This window comes from Engystomops pustulosus, chromosome 7 (assembly GCF_040894005.1).
Source record: "Engystomops pustulosus chromosome 7, aEngPut4.maternal, whole genome shotgun sequence".
In the NCBI taxonomy this organism is placed as follows: domain Eukaryota; kingdom Metazoa; phylum Chordata; class Amphibia; order Anura; family Leptodactylidae; genus Engystomops; species Engystomops pustulosus.
Genome location: NC_092417.1, coordinates 59,500,209 through 59,521,808, shown reverse-complemented (window position 1 = coordinate 59,521,808; position 21,600 = coordinate 59,500,209). Strand labels below are relative to the sequence as shown.

The window sequence follows — 21,600 nt, the reverse complement described above, 5'->3', positions numbered from 1 at the left end:
AGATTTAATATTTCTTCTCAGAGGCCTTGTTTTTACTAATTTACCTGAGAAGAAGACTCGGGCAAGTCAAAACAGGAGATATGCAGGTGCTGGAACAAAAATTTATATGTGTTATATATATGTTGTACCAAATAGCGCCATGGCACTGTCGCGGGACAACATTAAATCTAATGCTGTACCAGGCGTCTGGAAGACTGACGTTCTCCCATCCAGAACAACGGGAGTGACTGAGGAGGTGTAGCTTATATTTGGAATTGTGGGGCCTGGTACAATGTCACTGAGGGGTGTGACTACGTGAGACACATCGCACAGTGACATCGATCATTGCAGTCTGTACAGTAAATAATGGCATTCAGAGAGGTCCGTCTGTAGGTCGCTAGGGTATGGAAAGTTCTTTCCAGAATTCCCTCTTGTGAAAATGAGCATAGGAGAGCCATATTTTGCTTCAGATGAGTAAAGTTTCGTGGCCGCAGTTAGTCACTTTAGATACCCCCATCTTCCCTTCTATAGAACCTAGAAAGAAGGGATCTTATTAAAGATAAGAATCTCATTGTTTAGATCACATCAGGATTGGGGTTCTGTGAGATACAGGCAGTTACAGACCTAGCTGGAAATGTGATCTGCAGTTCCCAACTTTTCTCTAACTGCTTGTTTTTCTGGTTCTGTATATCGCAGAACCACAAGCCTCAAGTGATCTGAACAATGAGATTCTTTCCTTTTTAATTTGACGCCAAAAATTATGGTTCTAAACTTTACTTTTCCCTGATCATTTTCAAATGACTTTGGAGGAGATTTATAGGTGAATGTGTCTAGAATTTTTCTCTTATGTAAATCTCAGACATTTCATATCCTACCTGAGGGAGGCTAGTAGTTTTTATAGGATAAAATCTGGTGACTGGTTCTCTTTGGGATTGCTGGTACATGCACAAAATAAAAGTTTAAAACGTGCTACTTCAACTGCACCTTTCTGACATTTTTGGGGGTCACCGGATGGTCTCTACTTTCTGATCTCTGAAATGCTTAGTGTCATAGAAAAACTATATTGTATTCCCATCTATATTTCCTAATTGGAATAGGTATTGTGATGGATGATCTGCTTCATCCCTCCTCCCCCATCCTCCTCCGTCCTCTTCATGCTTCCTATATTAGTCCTACTAGTGAAGTGCGGAGGTCATTTAGACACAAGAGTACAAGAAGGAAATAGACGGATTCAAAGGAACTATTGAGCTTACAGGAGCCCTGGTATTCTGCACAATAGGCTGTCCCATTAATACAAGACTCTTGGGGTTCTTACAAGGCTAAGACTAATCATAGGGTCCCAATTAAATCCTACGAATGACTCCTTCACCGCTCGCCGGCTGCTACAGAGCTTTGTACAATGGCCCAGATCCAGTTCTCACCAGTCATTTGTGCAGTGTATGAAGGCAGCTGCGTGCTCTCCACCAGGTGAAATAATGATGGCTTTTCCTCCGCACTCTGTAAATGTATATTAAAAAGTTGCAGAGCTTTTCATATAGCTTTAGTTTACTATTTCATGAATCTATATTCTGTGTCCATTGAAATGATGAACTCTGATGTTTTGCGGAAGCATTAAAACCTCAGTCCTCCAGCTTTATGTGTGATTTTTATTCCCCCTAATGACTTTGTCGGATAATATCTCCTTTTTTTGGCAATTAGTCTTTTGAAACCTCGGCTACGCTATAAGTGACAGAATTTTTAAAACCCTTGTGACAGCTCCACTTTCATCATTCTCGCTTGTACTGAACATTTAAGACACAATTTTGCTAAATGAGCTTCTTTGAATGAGATGGTAGAAAATTTTAATTTGTTCTTTTACATTTTGTAATTTTTTTTTCCCACCATCATGTACAAGGAACATGTGTTTGTCATATTAAAGATGAGAATCTCATCTTTTAGATCACATATGGCTTGTAATTATGTGATATACAAAACCAGAGAGATGGGCAGGAAATTCGGGTTTCGACTTTTGCGGATGACCTATGGCTTGTGGTCTCTGATCCCAAAACATGCTTGCAACCCCTATTAGAGGACATAGCAGTGGTAGGGCTGACCGCCTATGTATTCCTTAAATCTAGAGGAAACGGAATCCTTTACATACCTGGGAGTACAGATCTCCATACAACCTGCCAAGTTGTATAGTGTGAATATAACCCATAATAATAATAATAATAATAATCTTTATATAGCGCCATCAAATTCCGTAGTGCTTTACAAATCAAAGGGGAAATGTACAAATATAATATTACATTACACAAAACAAACAGTCATATGGAACAATAGGAGTGAGGGCCCTGCTCACAAGAGCTTACAGTCTATGAGGTGAGGGTGTTGACACAAGAGGTTGTATAATGGTCCAGCCAATTTTTTTTTATAAGGGAACAATATAAAATATGTTTAAAAATTCAGCCGCCATGTAATTTACAGGGTCCAAGGTGAAAAAGACTGCAGATTCAGGGGAGCGGGAGGAGGACACAGGATGGATTAGTAAAGGGAGAGTTGACGTTTCATGCAGTTAGCGAGTGTGATAGGCTTGCCTAATGAGATGGGTTTTAAGAGCATGTTTGAAGCTTTGGAGGGTGGGTATTAGTCTGAGAGTCTGGGGATGGGCATTCCAGAGAATTGGAGAAACTCAGAGAAGTCCTGGAGACGTGCATGAGAGGTTCAATTTAAGGTAGAGATTAATGTCACTGACCGAGGATATATAGAACTTAGAGCAGACTCTCTCCAAATGGCAACACTGTTCCCATTCTTTTATAGGTAGGGCCAACCTACTTAAAATGGTGGAATTCCCTAAGATGCTATATCTCATGCAATCCCTACCCATAGCTCTGGTTAACTATCTGTACTGAAAGTTCATTTGGGGAGACCTCACCCGAGGATTCCGTCTTGTATCACTGCATGTGGGAATGTCCAGTCATCCAAACCTTCTGGCATCTAATTATGGCCTTTACTACCAAGAATCTCACAAATTGTGTACCTAGAGACCCTTTTGTGAGCAATCTTCGGGTTTTGTAGACACAGAAACTCAGCGTACCACCAGAGGCTGTCTGCGATTGTCGTCGGAGATGGCAGTAGCAGGTTGCAAAAGCATCCTCCAAACCTGGCTTGGCCCCACACAGCTACCATTTAAACATTTTTTGGATAGGGGCCTCTCTGAGTAGGGAGAAGCGGGTACAATCTTTTTTATTTAGTACTTGGGCAAAGTTTTATTACCGTATTGTCACCAAAGATGAGGAAAGGAGCGGCAGCTTGTAGGAGATCCCCCTATAGAACTTTACTGAACCTCGTCAGACGAGAGTATGCACTGCACAGCACTTGATCGTAGTAGTGTTATGATACACCATGCTTGGGTCGAGGTGGGGAGGCTTGAACTCCCCCCCCCCCCCCCCCCCTTCTGTTTTTGTATTGCAATGATTGTATTATGTGTGTCCCCCCCCCCCCCCACCCCTCCCTTTCCATCGGAACTGGGGCAGGATGCCACATCAGGATACAGAACTGCTTACTTGGCTAACTCCCCGCTAGCTCTGACTGCTGGATGGAGAACGAAGTCTTTATCAAATTGTTGTTGACGAGTTGAGACTTGCAGACTCTGGTGAATGATCCAGCCCCCCCCCCCTCCTTTTAGGTCTTCAACCTATTGTGTATGTATGTGGTAGGCCCTACGTTAGGTTCTCTTTTCTTCAGAAAAATCAATAAACACAGAATGGAAAAAAAAGAGAAATGGGCAGGATCTGCAGCTCCCAACTATGTCTTTAAAGGGGTTATCCGGGTTTAAAAAATTTCTTATGGCCGGGCTGGGGAGGGCTATTTAAACACAATAAACATGTACTTGCCTCCTCTGGTGCTGCCGATGTCCCGTGCCGCGGCCGGTCTTCTCTGTGCGCCGGTTTCAGTACAAGCACAGGGAGCTTCTGGACGGCTGGAAGCTCCCATGCGCACCATCTCCCAGCGCTTACAACGCTGAGAGATAAGGACGGATGGGAGGAGCCGTCCACATCGCGGACCGGAAGCTCCCTGTGCGCGGCTTCCGTGCCCCTGTAAACAAACAGGGGCACGGATCGAAGGGACCGCGGCGCGGGACATCGGCGGCGCCGGAGGAGGCAAGTCCATGTTTATTATGTTTAACTAGTCCTCCCCAGCCCGGCCATAAAAAAAATTTTAAACCCGGATAACCCCTTTAAAAGGGAAGATTTTACTCCAACACCCCAAAACAGGTATGAAATGTTCTTTATGGAATTCTTTCTTGGGGATGGTCACTTCATACACCCCTATGTCTGATTTTATAGGTGTCATGTTAAAGATGACATACATTTCATCTTTCAGAACAAAGATACAGGCAGCTATAGACATAGCTGGAAATGTGAGCTGCAGATAAAAATCCAATTCCTGCCTTTTTTCTTGCAGCCCAGAGAACCACAACCCTGATGTAATCTGAAAGGATTAGATTTTTCTCTTTTAATATTGGACCAAAGGCATGTTTGGCTCTATAGTACCCAGACATGGGCACACTAAATATGAGAGAAGGACATTTCATACCTGCCGTACCTGAGTTTAATGGGGTGGAATGTAGTGACAGATACTCTGTCTGTATCTCTAGTTCAGAAAGATGAGATTCCTATCCTTCATGACCCCATATGCATGTAATAGAGAAATGCAGAAAGGGGCTTCTGAAGTGATGCTTCCCCTTCAGTCTGGGAAATTTATCAGAAGTATCTGAGAGCAGATCTGTTCTAGTTGCCCATAGCAATCAATCTGAGCTCCGCTTTCACTTTCACACAGCCCTTTACAAAATAAAAGCTGATCTGATTGGTTTCCATGAGTAACTAGAACAGTTTTAACTCAGACATTTCTGATAAATGTCCCAAAAAATTTTGAGTTTGTCCCTTGTGCCCAGCATTGACCAGTGCCCACCTAGGTAACACATGGCTATTATTATATCTTATTTCTAATTATGTATTTTAGTACCACACTTGTGTATGTTACTATTGAAGTACTGTATTTATTCCTTATACATATATAGCCTGCCCTACCATGATTGTAAATTTATACTGGTGTACTGGGGACACTAGGATGTGTATAGCACCCCTATGTGCTTTTTAAATGTTTTTATCTTCTTACTTGATGAATTAATAAAGCGATTGTGTTTATCTTATCTCTTTTGGACATCTGCTTTCTTTTCTAAAATTAATTGCTGTTATATTATGGATGTGTATCAAATATTTATGACCCAAATCTTGTTTATATACTTTTGAAAAAAAATTTGAGTTACCTCATGCAGAATATGACTCTTCTCTGCTCATCTGCATATGACTTTTAGAATATTTTTTTTTTTTAAGGTAAGCGAACAAGAGTGAATTCTAGAAAGGATAATTCCCTGCCTGAGGGTATAAAATCTGGTGACTGTGTCCTTTTTAAGCTGTTCCATGTAGTAGTGTACACGTGCATCCTAGCTAGATCTTTATCCGCATCTGCTCACGCCAGGATAGGTAACCATGATTAAATTTGTTCCTTGCTAATAAATGAAGGAGATTAATTTAAGACTGCTGGCCGCAGGTTGCGGTGTCTGACCCCGTAGTAGCTTGCAGAATACAAGATTGAGTTAGAAAGAGGAGGAGGGGGGAGTTAGAAAATGAGTAAGATCTAATTTATTGTGTGTGGCCTAGAATTAAAAAATGGATGTTGGCGCAGCTTTAACTTAAATTTTGTTTTCAATGGCAAGTGTGACCTTTACTGAGCAATCTAAACTATTGCTGGATTACATCAACCCATCAGTTGCTGTAACTAAAAGCTTTTGCAAAGACTTAAAATATTGCAAAATTCTTTTTTTTTTCTTTTGCGTTTCCCTTTTCCCATTCAGACAAGTAAATAGTGAGGAAAGTGGAGTATTAGATAGCGATTTGCTGACAGAAGCTTTGTGTATCTATGATGTACAACCATTATGGATTACACTAGCATCTCACACAGAGATCAGGCGCGCCCCCTGTTGCTGCTGCTGGATTTACAGGACCAGCCGGTTATTACAGCCAAATAAAATGGTTCTCAGGGCTGGATACTAAATAATGTATGTGGAGAGTCCCCAGATAAAACACTTTACGCTCACCTCTACCATTAAAGGAATACATCTACACGAAGCCATCTCATCAGCTGTTTTGAAGTGTTCAGCTCAAAGACCTCTTCCCATCGACGGCTAAAGCTGTTTTTGTGATGGTGTGTTTTTTTTTTTTTTTCTTTGCATGTAGAATCAACACTTTTCAACTTCTACCCTCTGTACCCAGTCTTTTTATCCAAGATCTTATTAATTTCATGTCACCCAGACACTTCTTTTATCCTTGAACCACATAATGGTACAGAAATTAATAGAACCAAATCTAATGAAATAGTAAATAACCGTCAGGGGCCCCTGACCACCAAGGTTTATATTGTGGTATGATTCCCTTTGTGGCTCTGTTTCATCAGCCTGCCATTTACAAATAATGGAGGCTATTCACCACATGCAAAACAGACACGTGATAGGGTAAGGGTATTTTTTTTGGTTATGTCTATGCAATTGCTTGTCTTTGAGGCTTCGAGAAAAGTAGTACTAAAAACTTTTCACAAAGAGTATTTCAGTAAATCAAGGCAAATATTCACGGTTTATGTTGATCCAGATGAAACTGCGACCTCTCACCCTTCCTAATTTGACCTATATTGGTATTCTTGGCTGTGTTAAAAATGGCCTTTCTATAGTCTTTTATGTTTGCCACTGTTCAAAATGTATAATTGAAAATTTTAAGGTTCTTTCTCAAAGAAGCCAATATTACATCTTAAAAAGCTCAGAATAAGAAGGAAGGATGAAAGCGGACCCGTCACAAGGGTTTAAAGATTTTGTCACTAAAGGCACAGTTAAGGCCTCAAAATGACTGTATGTTGGAGAATACCTCACATTTATAATTAGTCTTGTAAGGGAGGGAAATTGAATGCAAAGATGGACAACATGGAAGTCTTGTGGACAAGGAGTTGAGAGTAATGAAATGTATCCACTTATTAAAGGATAAAATTGAGCTTCATAAAAAGTTCTTCAAATTTCTGATCTACGTTGGGTTGCAACCCCATGTCATTCTGAAGATTTACTGATGGCAATTGTAAGTTCTGCTGGCCATCGCAGATTTAGGTTGATGCAGCTTGTGATCAAGGCAAACTTTTTTCTTTTTTCCATATGAAGGCAGAGACAAAAATTTAAGTAAAAGTAAAACCTACTTCCAGGTTACTTGTGCTCATGGTGACTTGTGATTTTGATTGTTTATGATCTAAGCAGCTAGATATATTTTCCCTTAAACCCTTGGCTTGTGGAGCTGTCCCTATCCATGTGCGAAAATCAGGTGTAACCAGTCATGAGCTTCCACTTTTATTGGCCTACAGAAGATGCACTCCTTTGTGTGTCAAATAAATAGCTAATATTAGCTGTTCCTAGCCTTAAAGATAAAGATTTACGTATAAAGAGGACTTTTCATTACTTCCATAAACTCCAACTCTTGGCATTCGTTAAAGGTCCCTTGTCCAAGAACAGTTTTCTCATGAGTGCAGTCAGATAGAAAAGCACATGTGGTAAACATTAAGACATAACTTTTAATAATAACAAATAAAAATCAGAAATCCTTAAATCTGAATGACGCCGCACAGCATAAACAGATAGATGGGGCAAGTGTATATGCCACAGTAGAACAATCTCCACCTGGAAAGTGCAAGTATACACCTATATGAGTAAAGATGGCACAATCATATAACATCCACTAGTAAGTGGCACATACTAGCTAGGAGGAACTATAGGGGAAAAAGTATGTAACGATCTCACAGTCGAATAATCTCCACCTGAAAAGTGCAAGTATACACCTATGAGAGTCAAATGGCATATTCATATAGCATCTACTAGTAAGTGCAAATACTAGCTAGAATAAACTGAAGGAGAAAAGGTATAGAACGATCTCACCCAGTCCAGATACAGGTACAGATGGTGCGATGGGATGACAGGGAACTTGTAGTCCGGATGTGAAGACTTAACCCTGAGATCTCTCACCTATCGCCCAAAAAATTGACTCCCGCCCTCACAAGGGCGGTCCCACACTTGCCCTATTCATGACACTGTCCCTAGATGTCAAAAGGGTCCAGACAAATCGATACCGTCCCGTCCCAACGCGTTTCCCCCCTCTTCTTTGGGGTTCATCAGGGGATGCAGGGATAATTGAAAGGCAAGGAACGAAGGTTTCCAGTGCCTAAAATCGAGAAAAAGCTCCCTCTTGGTCTTCAGTGGAGCTGTGGAGGAAAGGCAGTGGCCCTTCCTTCTACTGACCCGGCCGAATTAGGCGTGCGGGTCTCAGTGCTGGCGTGCGCAATTGTCTACCGCGCATGCGCCATTCAAATATCGGACTTCCTGAATAAGACCCCGCCCCTGTATGACGCGCAATGACGCTGCGGCTGTGTCTATCCACAGAGGAGTGGGTGGGTGTATTCAGCTCCAGCACGGGCAGACGAGGATTTCCCTATGCAGCAGGTAAACAGAGAAGTTAACCCGCTGCTGCCCGTTATCGTCGGTCTCGATACCGTGGAGTAAAGAAGGTACACAACGGAGTTTAAGGGAGGAGGACTCGTGTACAGGGGAAATATAAGACAAAAATAAACACAGAAAGTGTACCAATCTGAGGCAGGAGATGAGTATGTATACATATATGGGTGCCGGCTTATAAAAAGCATGCATAACTAATGGTCTCATTCAGACCATTAGGGGCCACAGTATCCAGGCGGTATATCCACCTGGTTTCACATTGCAGGAGCAACCTATCCCAATTGCCCCTGCGTGTAGGTCTGTGGACCCTGGTGATGCCGTGAAATTTTAGCACCTTCGTCTCCCCTCCATGTAAACCATTAATGTGTCTGGCAATGGGCGTGTCGTGGTGATTCCGAATATCTGAGAGGTGGGCACCTATCCTCCGTCGGAATTCCATGATTGCCTTGCCCACATACTCCATACCACAGTCACAAACAGCTCTATAAATGACCCCCTCTGTTTTACAGTTGATGAATGTCAAAATGTCTATATTTTCATTCGTAACATTGGAGGTGAACATTTTGCATGTTTTGATAAAGGGGCAGGCAATGCAGCCACTACATCGATATGTCCCCTTAGTGGTCTGTTGTTCAAGCCAGGTGTTCTGTCGGCTTGGGACAAAATGGCTATGAACGAGCCGATCCCTAAGTGCCTGACCTCTTCTGTAAGTAATAGAGGGGGCCGGTCCAATAGCATCCCTAATGTCAGGGTCCATATAGAGAATGCCCCAATGCTTGGTAATAATTTCTCGCGCTGCTTGTGCACCATTATTAAAGGTGGTAATTAGTCTGATATGTGCATCATTCTCCGGTCTTTTTTTCGTATTAAGCAACTCATATCGGTTTTGAGTCAATGCAAACCGATACGCTTTTTTAAGGACCCAATCCGGATATCCCTGGTGTTTAAATCTCAATCGCAAATCATCGGCCTGTTGTTTAAAAACTCGGTCATTTGAGCAATTGCGTCTAAGACGCAAATACTGGCCACGTGGGATCCCACGTTTGAGGGGGAATGGATGGCTACTCTCCCACCTCAGTAGCGAGTTGGTTGCTGTTTTTTTGCGATACACCTCAGTTTCTAGTGATCCCGCCGGATGTCTGGAGATCCTGACATCTAGAAATGCAAGACTGTCGGACTGGGTCTCAAAAGTAAATGTGAGTCCTATAGGGTTATGGTTCAAGCCCTGTACGAAATGAAGGAAATCCTCCTCAGCCCCACTCCAGATAATAAATATATCGTCGATATAACGCAGCCAGATGTCAATGGCTGCGTTTGAGGGGTTTGAGGAGTCGGAGAAAACGATGGTCTCCTCCCACCAGCCCAGGAGCAAATTGGCATAGGTTGGCGCACATGGCCAACCCATTGCTGTGCCCCTGAGCTGGTGGTAATAACGGCCATTGAAGAGGAAAACGTTTCTCTTAAGGCAGAACTCAAGTATTTTTAGAATAAACTCATTGTGCCGTTGGCACTCCGTTCCTCTTGACCGTAAAAAATGGGCAATTGCATTCAGACCTGCCGTATGTGGTATGGAGGAATACAGCGCCTCTACATCTATACTCGCAAGGGTGGCATCCTCTGGTAAATGGATACCCTCCAGCCTTCTCAGAAGGTCAGGTGTATCTCTGGTATAGGAGGGAAGAGCTGTAACGAAGGGACGAAGAACTCTATCCAGGTAAATCCCCAGATTTTGTGTTAGACAATCAACACCCGACACAATTGGGCGTCCCTTGAGGGGACTGTACCCCTTATGAACCTTTGGGAGTACGTAGAAGGTTGCCATTACCGGGTTGGATGGCAACAAGAACTTATATTCGTTGTCGTCTACTAACCCATCATATTTAGCTTGTAGCAGAATCTGATCTAACTCTTTGTAGTATGTGGTGGTAGGGTTGGTAGATAGAATCTTGTATGCTGATCTGTCCTTCAGCAGGTCCACACATAACTCACAATAGTCCGAGGTATCCAATATCACTATGTTACCCCCCTTATCCGATGGTTTAATTGTCAGATTTTTATCTTTCTCTAAATTACCTAAAGCTGTCATTTCTTCTTTGGTACAGTTAAATGGTACATGGGGAGTATGCATAGTTTTTATGTCATCAGTTACAAGTCGAAGAAAGACGTCAACTGGTGACATATCCATAAGTGGAGGGGATTTCATACTTTTCAGTTTAAGATCAGTAAAGGGGCCTAGTCCTCTGGCTCCCAATTGCTCTTCTGCGAGACCATACAGTAATCTTACATCCGGGAGAAAATCCACTGGTATCCCAAGCTCCCTACTTTCCTTCTGAGCTTGTTTACTGAAGTATTTTTTCCACTTAATTTTCCTAATAAACAAATGCAAGTCTTTAATAAAAGTAAACTTGTCAAAATCGGAACTCGGTACGAAAGAGAGACCCTTTTGTAATAGTTTGGTCTCTGGGGGAGTGAGTATATGTCTGGATAGGTTTATTATCTGGGAGTTATTGGGGCTATCGGTGGTTGTCCCTTGGCCCTCAACTGGTAGGGGTGTTCTAAAAAATCAGAAGTCCCAGTCTGTCTCCCTCTCGAGTGACCCCTCCCTCTCCCTCTGCCTCTCGTTTTTCGTGGAGTTTGTTTAGATGAAGTTTCGATGTCAGAAAAGTCAGTCTCTGTCGAGGACAGATCAGTATCCGCTCTTCCCTTGGTGTTAATGGAGGTATAAACCCTGTTGTCTCTGAAGTCCTGCACGTCTCTCATAAATTGTCTGTGTTTCCTATCTTTAAGATGGTACTGGAAACGTTCAATGGTCGTCTGCAGTAGCGCTTCTTTTGCTTTGAACTCAGGTTCGTTTTCGAATTTTTTAGTTAGCTCAATTTGTTCAGTCAGTTTCACCTCCAGAACACCAAGGGTGACCCTCTCTTCGTCAAGGAGAATTTGCATCAATCTCAACGAACAATCCGTTGCCTCTTTTTCCCATTTGTTTATCAACGTTGTGCTGCGGCACCTTTTTGCCGGCAGTAGAGTGAGCCGTAAGCCCCTAGGGACAACTTTATTTCTAATATAGTTGTCGAGAGATTGAATCTCCCACCATGAGGTGATCTTCTCTTTATATAATTTAGTTAATTCCTTAAACGCGTGTTGAATGTGGGTGTATATCTTTTTTGTGTAAATTCCCTCTCAGAAAAAACATCCCTTGCTTCATTGGCCCATGTCTGCATGTCTAGCCCCTTTGACAAAAATCCTGCCATACTCCGTACTTAGTAATAGAAACAAGCAATAAGGTCAAAAGCATAAAGTATTCTCGAACTATAGTTCGTATGTCCCAGAATACAATTAGTGTCCGGGGGTGATGGGTAATAGAAACCCTACCTCGGATCCTATAGCTGACCAGTACTAGCCACAGATACAAATTAAATAGAAAAGCACATGTGGTAAACATTAAGACATAACTTTTAATAATAACAAATAAAAATCAGAAATCCTTAAATCTGAATGACGCCGCACAGCATAAACAGATAGATGGGGCAAGTGTATATGCCACAGTAGAACAATCTCCACCTGGAAAGTGCAAGTATACACCTATATGAGTAAAGATGGCACAATCATATAACATCCACTAGTAAGTGGCACATACTAGCTAGGAGGAACTATAGGGGAAAAAGTATGTAACGATCTCACAGTCGAATAATCTCCACCTGAAAAGTGCAAGTATACACCTATGAGAGTCAAATGGCATATTCATATAGCATCTACTAGTAAGTGCAAATACTAGCTAGAATAAACTGAAGGAGAAAAGGTATAGAACGATCTCACCCAGTCCAGATACAGGTACAGATGGTGCGATGGGATGACAGGGAACTTGTAGTCCGGATGTGAAGACTTAACCCTGAGATCTCTCACCTATCGCCCAAAAAATTTTTCTCCGACTCCTCAAACCCCTCAAACGCAGCCATTGACATCTGGCTGCGTTATATCGACGATATATTTATTATCTGGAGTGGGGCTGAGGAGGATTTCCTTCATTTCGTACAGGGCTTGAACCATAACCCTATAGGACTCACATTTACTTTTGAGACCCAGTCCGACAGTCTTGCATTTCTAGATGTCAGGATCTCCAGACATCCGGCGGGATCACTAGAAACTGAGGTGTATCGCAAAAAAACAGCAACCAACTCGCTACTGAGGTGGGAGAGTAGCCATCCATTCCCCCTCAAACGTGGGATCCCACGTGGCCAGTATTTGCGTCTTAGACGCAATTGCTCAAATGACCGAGTTTTTAAACAACAGGCCGATGATTTGCGATTGAGATTTAAACACCAGGGATATCCGGATTGGGTCCTTAAAAAAGCGTATCGGTTTGCATTGACTCAAAACCGATATGAGTTGCTTAATACGAAAAAAAGACCGGAGAATGATGCACATATCAGACTAATTACCACCTTTGATAATGGTGCACAAGCAGCGCGAGAAATTATTACCAAGCATTGGGGCATTCTCTATATGGACCCTGACATTAGGGATGCTATTGGACCGGCCCCCTCTATTACTTACAAAAGAGGTCAGGCACTTAGGGATCGGCTCGTTCATAGCCATTTTGTCCCAAGCCGACAGAACACCTGGCTTGAACAACAGACCACTAAGGGGACATATCGATGTAGTGGCTGCATTGCCTGCCCCTTTATCAAAACATGCAAAATGTTCACCTCCAATGTTACGAATGAAAATATAGACATTTTGACATTCATCAACTGTAAAACAGAGGGGGTCATTTATAGAGCTGTTTGTGACTGTGGTATGGAGTATGTGGGCAAGACAATCATGGAATTCCGACGGAGGATAGGTGCCCACCTCTCAGATATTCGGAATCACCACGACACGCCCATTGCCAGACACATTAATGGTTTACATGGAGGGGAGACGAAGGTGCTAAAATTTCACGGCATCACCAGGGTCCACAGACCTACACGCAGGGGCAATTGGGATAGGTTGCTCCTGCAATGTGAAACCAGGTGGATATACCGCCTGGATACTGTGGCCCCTAATGGTCTGAATGAGACCATTAGTTATGCATGCTTTTTATAAGCCGGCACCCATATATGTATACATACTCATCTCCTGCCTCAGATTGGTACACTTTCTGTGTTTATTTTTGTCTTATATTTCCCCTGTACACGAGTCCTCCTCCCTTAAACTCCGTTGTGTACCTTCTTTACTCCACGGTATCGAGACCGACGATAACGGGCAGCAGCGGGTTAACTTCTCTGTTTACCTGCTGCATAGGGAAATCCTCGTCTGCCCGTGCTGGAGCTGAATACACCCACCCACTCCTCTGTGGATAGACACAGCCGCAGCGTCATTGCGCGTCATACAGGGGCGGGGTCTTATTCAGGAAGTCCGATATTTGAATGGCGCATGCGCGGTAGACAATTGCGCACGCCAGCACTGAGACCCGCACGCCTAATTCGGCCGGGTCAGTAGAAGGAAGGGCCACTGCCTTTCCTCCACAGCTCCACTGAAGACCAAGAGGGAGCTTTTTCTCGATTTTAGGCACTGGAAACCTTCGTTCCTTGCCTTTCAATTATCCCTGCATCCCCTGATGAACCCCAAAGAAGAGGGGGGAAACGCGTTGGGACGGGACGGTATCGATTTGTCTGGACCCTTTTGACATCTAGGGACAGTGTCATGAATAGGGCAAGTGTGGGACCGCCCTTGTGAGGGCGGGAGTCAATTTTTTGGGCGATAGGTGAGAGATCTCAGGGTTAAGTCTTCACATCCGGACTACAAGTTCCCTGTCATCCCATCGCACCATCTGTACCTGTATCTGGACTGGGTGAGATCGTTCTATACCTTTTCTCCTTCAGTTTATTCTAGCTAGTATTTGCACTTACTAGTAGATGCTATATGAATATGCCATTTGACTCTCATAGGTGTATACTTGCACTTTTCAGGTGGAGATTATTCGACTGTGAGATCGTTACATACTTTTTCCCCTATAGTTCCTCCTAGCTAGTATGTGCCACTTACTAGTGGATGTTATATGATTGTGCCATCTTTACTCATATAGGTGTATACTTGCACTTTCCAGGTGGAGATTGTTCTACTGTGGCATATACACTTGCCCCATCTATCTGTTTATGCTGTGCGGCGTCATTCAGATTTAAGGATTTCTGATTTTTATTTGTTATTATTAAAAGTTATGTCTTAATGTTTACCACATGTGCTTTTCTATTTAATTTGTATCTGTGGCTAGTACTGGTCAGCTATAGGATCCGAGGTAGGGTTTCTATTACCCATCACCCCCGGACACTAATTGTATTCTGGGACATACGAACTATAGTTCGAGAATACTTTATGCTTTTGACCTTATTGCTTGTTTCTATGAGTGCAGTCAGAGTATACATTGGAAGGCAAAAATAAGACACATTGACAGTGCTCTGCGCCCATTAGATGTTTTTCAGTCTGATCTGATCCTATCAGAGAAAAACCCAGCATGCACTACTCCAATTTGAGTTTTGTGTGACATCATTGGGTATGTGTATAAAAAAAAAAAAGGCACTCTGATGCCATCTTGGCACAATTTCACACAAATTCGCCCCACCTCTCTCCATAGCTCTCTATGTGCACATTGCCAGCCACTGGGGGGTGTATATACGGCGGCCGTATATATGTTCCCCTACAGCCGTGTGAATGTAGCCCCTACAGCCGTGTGAATGTAGCCTTAGTACGTTCAATATTTCATTCATGTTTTAAGCAAATATCTGGATGTTTTTTTTGCCGGCGCACAATAAAAGTCCCCTTAGGACTACAAAAAACCTGGTCGGATAGTACTAGGACTAAAATCAAACCAAAATCCGCTGACTCTCACTGGCCACAATCAGACTGTTTCGATTTCCGGCATTGCAGCACTGAAATAATTGCAATTTCTTGCACACTGTAAGAAATTGCGTTTATTTTTGCGTCTATGGTGTGGCACACATGGCGCGGGCTGCTGGCAGAGTGAGTTGGCACAGGACACCCCAGGCTTGTGTACTTGCTACACGAGCACTGGCGAATTAATAATTCCCCCCTCTCCAAGTTTCTTTACTTCAAGATAGGTGGTCGCCACCCCTCTGACAGTAGAGAAACAAGAATATTGCCACAAAGAAAAATATTCTCCCTGTGTCAAATTGGAAACCATGTCTAAAAACACTCAGGTCATTGCATTGTCTGAACATAAAATGTTCATTGGATGAAAAACAAAGATCTAAATCGGATTGGCAATGTTTGATTTTGTCTAGTCACGACTGGCCGCAACAGATCTTTACTTGGCAGTGGGGGCTGACGCCAGTCTGCGTTTAGTTTGTTGTTTGCTTGATGGAGACGTAGTTGTGTGCCAATTTGCCAGTTCCAGCTAAGTAAACAACTACATGCTGTTTGTGTGACCGCCCCAACATTTGGAAAAGAACGCGCCAACTTTAAATAAAGAATTGGAAAATGGAAAATAAAATAAAAAGCTGCTGCTCCTCTACCAGACACCATAGGCACTTCACTAGTGGTACATAGGGTCCCGAGAGTCTTCAGTGTGGGCGGTGGTGTTGTCTTCTGCTTGGTATTGTAGATTTTAAAATTTACCAGTATCAAATGGTTTGTAAATAAAAAATTTTTAAATATTATTAACAATGTAGTAATAAAATGTAGATTGTAGTAGTAGGACTCATGATCAATGCCTCTGGCATGTATAACCTGAGGAACCTGCTGGTACCATGTAGGAGCTTTTTGAAGGTTGAAGCCTTGGACAGAAAGTTGTTTTGTATTCCAGCTTTAATTAAACCTCCTCCTTTTGAAGGGTATATCACTTTATTATCTGAAGTTTTCCCATTCTAAAAACCCTGTTATCACTGGAGGCCAGAGGCGCTGCTATTGATTTGCACACAGAAAACTAAACTACTTTATTTTGATTTTTGACACCAGATTGCTCCCCTGAAGCCCAGCCTAAATACATCAAAGATGGCAAGCGCTACGGCCGCCGCTCCGTGCCGGAGCTTCAAGACTCGCTGGAAGAGTTTGATGAAGAGACGGTAATTGAACCTGAAGATGAAGGGACGAGGTCCTCACAGGTCAGCTCCAGAAATTGTGAAGAGGTAAGAAGATAAATTAATTTTATGGCTTTAAGGAACATTATTTTTCATTGCCACCTGGTGGGTGAATGATACTTTCTTGCTAATCTCAGTAGCTGTTCCTTGTTATCTTTGGTGAGGCATTTTCCATCTGTGTGGTTAAGGAACCAAATTGATTGCTTCTCGGGTCCTTCATCATCGTGCACAGTATTCGGGCAGGATGAAAGGGTTTATAGAAACTTGGTCACAAAGGCAAGGGCATATTAAACAGTTTTGAGGAGAATTTATGCATTGCGACTTTTTTTCTTTTTACATTTTATAATGTTTGGTCTGCAGTCATAACAATTATATTTGGCCACATGGATGTTTAGTGCAACCATAACAAAAGCAATCCAGCTCCTAATTGTGTGGACTCCAACTGTGCATGGAGATCAACACCAAACTCCTACATACATAGAAGAAATGATTTACAGCAGTCCAATGGAATTGTCCACTTCCACTTCCACTGTCCACTTAGTCTTTAAAGCGCACATTGCGATAAACTGATGGGAAACAGGATCTCGGGTAAATCCTTAACCTATGTGTTTCACCACATGGCTTAGTCATGGTTTGAAGCCATGGTTATGCTGTGTGGCGAAACGCATAGGACAAGGATTGTCCTGAGATCCTTTGTGTTTTCCATCTGTGTACTGCAATATATGTTGTAATAATTTCAATAGAATCATCCACTTGGCATCTTAGATTGCTGGAAATAATTTCCTCTGCTCTGTAGTGAGGTTGGAAGCTATAATTTACCTTTTGCTTATGAGATCGGGAGCTCTGAGATCTCTTTTTTGTATTAAAGGGCATCTACCAGCAAGATCAATGATTGTAAACCAAACACGTGGACATAGTGGTGTGTGCTCCTTCTGTCAGGATCCACTCTTAGCTCCATATGTCCTGTTTTTTTTTTTTTAAAGAGTTTTAAAATTATGCAAATGCGCCTTAGGTGTTAATGGAGCCTGGAGCACCATGGGCTCATTTGCATATTTTTTTTTTACAGAATTTTTAAAGAGGACCTTTCACCCCCCAAAAATATCCCCGCCAAATATGCTCCCCCTAATCCTCTTCCCAGCCCCTTTATATTGTATTCATCTTTTATTAAAATTTTTTTGGTTGCAAAGTTTGTTTTAATCAAACAGACAACTTGCCAAATAAGAGGTCAGATCCTCGTCCAGGTCCCCTGGCAGTCGGCCGTATTCATGAGGGGGCCGGCCGACACATCCCCTCCACGCCCCTATCAGTTGGGACCTGTAAGAATAGCCGGCAGCAGCGCGGCTCTCTGCCATGCAGTGCACTGACAGCGCCGGCTGCGCTGTGCTGTGTCATTGTTACTGTTATATTTATGTCAAAAAGAAGGTAATGGCGTACACCTGCGTAATTTTTAATGGATTATTTTACAACCAGATATTTTGATTGCTACAAATTAAACAGCATTTTCTATGAAATTTGGCCATGATGTGAGATGCGATAGGGAAATTAGATGGTAAGCCCCCATTCAGTTCCAGTACATTCCCTGTTCAGATTAATAATTTAGCAATGTATAAACAGTGAACAATAAATCTCCCTATAAAACGAAACAAGGGTACATAGAAGTTAGTATGGATAAAGCAGATGTGTTTGTCCTCTGAGGACCAGGTGAGCACTTCACCCCCCCCCCCCCCCCCCTTCCCCAAAGCCTGAGATTTGTAACAATGTAGAATGAGCGGCAGATACATGGGTGACACCGAGACATGAATACTGATTTCCTTCTCTTCTTGGTGTGACACGCTCGATTTGAGTTGGAGTTTCTTTTTCTTCTGGGGGATGTGCTACACGCCTGTTACAGCTGCACCTCACAATATGGTTAATTATGTTTTCTGTCTCCGTCCTCGGATTGTAGATCACGCTGTAGTAGGCAGCGCTCCCCTCACCAGAAGGCTGCGAAGATGCCGGCAATTTCTCTAACGATGCGCACAGCTTTTAATAACCTTAATACTCCTGAAGTAAATTACATTGTGACATGTGTTATTTAATGTGTCTCATTGATGTTATGCTGCGCAGGGCTCTCCCTGGTGATGGATAACTCACATAGACGTTCATCTACATTCTCACTCATTAATATTTTAGCTCGTGAGAGATGATGATCCACTGGTGGGAAATCTATAGGGTTGTTGGTTTTGGATAAGATTTTCTTCACGCCACTTTTCTCTACAAAAGCAGCACTGTTCCCCTCCTCAGGTATGAAATGTCCATTCTAATAATGCCTCTTTTATGTTAAATCTTACCTCTTTACCTATATGTTAAAAAAAAACTCTTTAGTGAGTTGAGATAAATTATCTCATTGAGATGAAGCACTTTTGAGGCATGAGGCAGAGCAATACTGCAGATGTCCCGGTCTTTGGTTCTGTAGTAGCTAGAGTCATGCTTCTGGTGCCCTGTTAAAGAGAAGAATCTTGTCTCTCTTATCGCATCCGGCCTGGGATTCTGAGACTTGCAGAACCAGAGATACAAGCAGTTAAAGAAATGGACGGGAACTGAAACGTTTGTAGCTCACATTCCTAGCTATGGGGGGAATTTATCATACGCACTATGCGTCGGCTAATGATGGAAGCCCCGCCCCCTGCGGGGTTTTGACCTCCAGATGTATCCAGTGGTGGCTTCTACATTGGGCCCTGGCACAAATACCTGCAAACATTCAATGGTGTGGGGCACACCAGTCCATTCATTCGCTGGCTGTGGCCCTTCATGTACTCTTCACATTGAAGTGGCGTGAAGGGGAATATAATCGTAATTACTGACGCTCGCAAGTAATTGCAATTAAGTCCTTGTAAGCCAACAAACTGATAAATGTCTCCCTATTTATTTATCTGCCTGCATCTCCGGTTCTGTAGCTCTCAAAAACAAAAGCCAGTTCATTCTGAAAGATGAGAATCTTATCTATAATGTGCATCAAGCTTGGTTCTAGGTACTATAGAAGTGGTTGTAATGATGCTTCCACCTCCAGCCTCAAAAAGTGACTTCTCTCTGGCAAAATATGCTCATTTTCACATGCCTTTTTGAGGTGCTTAATTTTTATAGGTAAACAGGTGATATTTAAAATGAGAAGGGGATCTCTATTAAGGGCAATTCATACCCCACCTGGTAGTTTAGTGGGAAAGAAGCAGGTGATTGTCGCTTTTAAAGGATTTCCTGTTAGTGTTTTGGTGTCTTATACCACAGGATACCCACAGGAGCTTTGTGGAGCCCATGCTTGGGAGCTGTGGTGGCATGAGGGAGATCTGCTTAGTAGGAGACCATTTTTAATGTTTTGTCACCTATATAAATGCCACTTTTGTGCCAAATGCGAGAAATTAATAGCATTTATAGCTTTTTTTTCTTAGGACAACTTTGAAGTAAAATGACTTGTAAACCGCTTTGTTGTAACAATGTAGGCACAAGAGAAGCTCTTTGTGATGACACACACCTCAGACACCGAACCGCACATCAAACAATGTTGGCTCAGCTCCAACTTGTCTCCTGCCCGCCGTCATTAATATTTCAGGAACGAGTGGGTTTTCTGCTCATTAAGGTGCAGCCTCAACCTCCTGTTCCCCCTAATCAGAACAGAGTGGGGTTTGTGGAGTAGGCGCGGGATGGGAGCCAGGTCCCTCCACCTCCAGCCATGCGCATCCGAGAATCCTCCTTACAATGGGCCCTTAACACACGAACGAGTTCTCATGAGGCCTGTCACCACAAATGATCGTCTCCTAATTATGCCATTCATCAAAAATGCATTTAGAGTTTTTCGCCCTTTTGGAGAAAATTTACATTTAAAGTTGTTGTTTTTTTCCGTCACTGGTACTAGTGGAAGTCTCTTATTGATGTAAAATCTGATCTTTTAAGTATATCGTAGTGTCAAAGGTATGGAATTATGTGCTAATATCCAGCAACTAACCTGCTTAATCAATGAAAGAATTAAGGGATTTTATAGAACAACTAACATTAAAGGTGTTGTGTGATTTTTTTTATTTTTTTTTTAATATAAATTGTAATTCTACAGTGATTTCCTACTTTCTTGAATGGTAACTTTGTTGTTCCATAACATGTATTTGTTGTTGTTGTTACAATTACAGGATAATAATTCCTTTATTTATATAGCACACATAGATCTATATGCAAACCGAAATGTAACCGAAATTATGTATCTAAATAATCCTCTGATTATATTAACAGGATAATGCGTTTTCTTGTGCTGTTGGTTTGAACCAATTCAGTGTAGCAAACAATGTCTGTGGTGGGTATAAGGTGCCCTATCTGTTGAATTAACAATTATCACAGGGGCTAAAACCATATTCCCCGCAAGGAGCTTTACTGTAGCAAATCCTGTGAGTGCAGATCCAATGCCCCTCACAGCTTTCTTTAAACTTGAGAATTGGTGTCTAACGCCTTAAGTTTGAAGAGAACATTTCAGAGGTGTGCCTTAGTTTTTATTGAGAATCTACCACTGCTGGCAGCTTGTTGTAGAGCAATGCGCTGTGATTTAAAAAAAAAAAAGTATCATTTTATTAATTTTGTCTATTGTGCTGTTTATGAGAAATTCCCATTTTAATCCATATGCTAATTAGGCAGTTGTGCACCCTGTGTGTTTCCTTAGCACGCAGTGCACTGTTTTTCCTGTCTGGACCATTCCCCGCTCCATCGGAAAAGCAGGGAGTTGTGTCATGCGAGCAGCATGGGACAACACTGGAAGACAAGGTATAGCAGTGGTTTTGGTACACCAAGTGTAAATTCCTTTATTTATATATACAACAATAAATACCTCTATTGGTCCACCAACACATGAGTAAATAATTTATCAATAACAAGAATAAGTGTCATAACGATCATGAATTATTAACAATCTTTAATAGAATACATACAAAGAACAAGAGACCAAAAAAT

The 21,600-nt window shown here is 42.3% G+C and overlaps 1 protein-coding gene across 5 annotated transcripts in view; it reads left to right on the top strand.

Annotated features, from left to right (window-relative positions):
- The window catches only part of NIN (ninein), a 112,082-nt gene that overhangs the window by 41,352 nt on the left and 49,130 nt on the right, over positions 1-21,600 (top strand). For all 5 annotated transcript variants that reach the window (XM_072116074.1, XM_072116073.1, XM_072116078.1 and 2 more), the window contains exon 4: positions 16,514-16,683. In XM_072116074.1, coding sequence (XP_071972175.1) covers positions 16,514-16,683 — 170 coding nt within the window. The remainder of the gene's footprint in view (positions 1-16,513; positions 16,684-21,600) is intronic.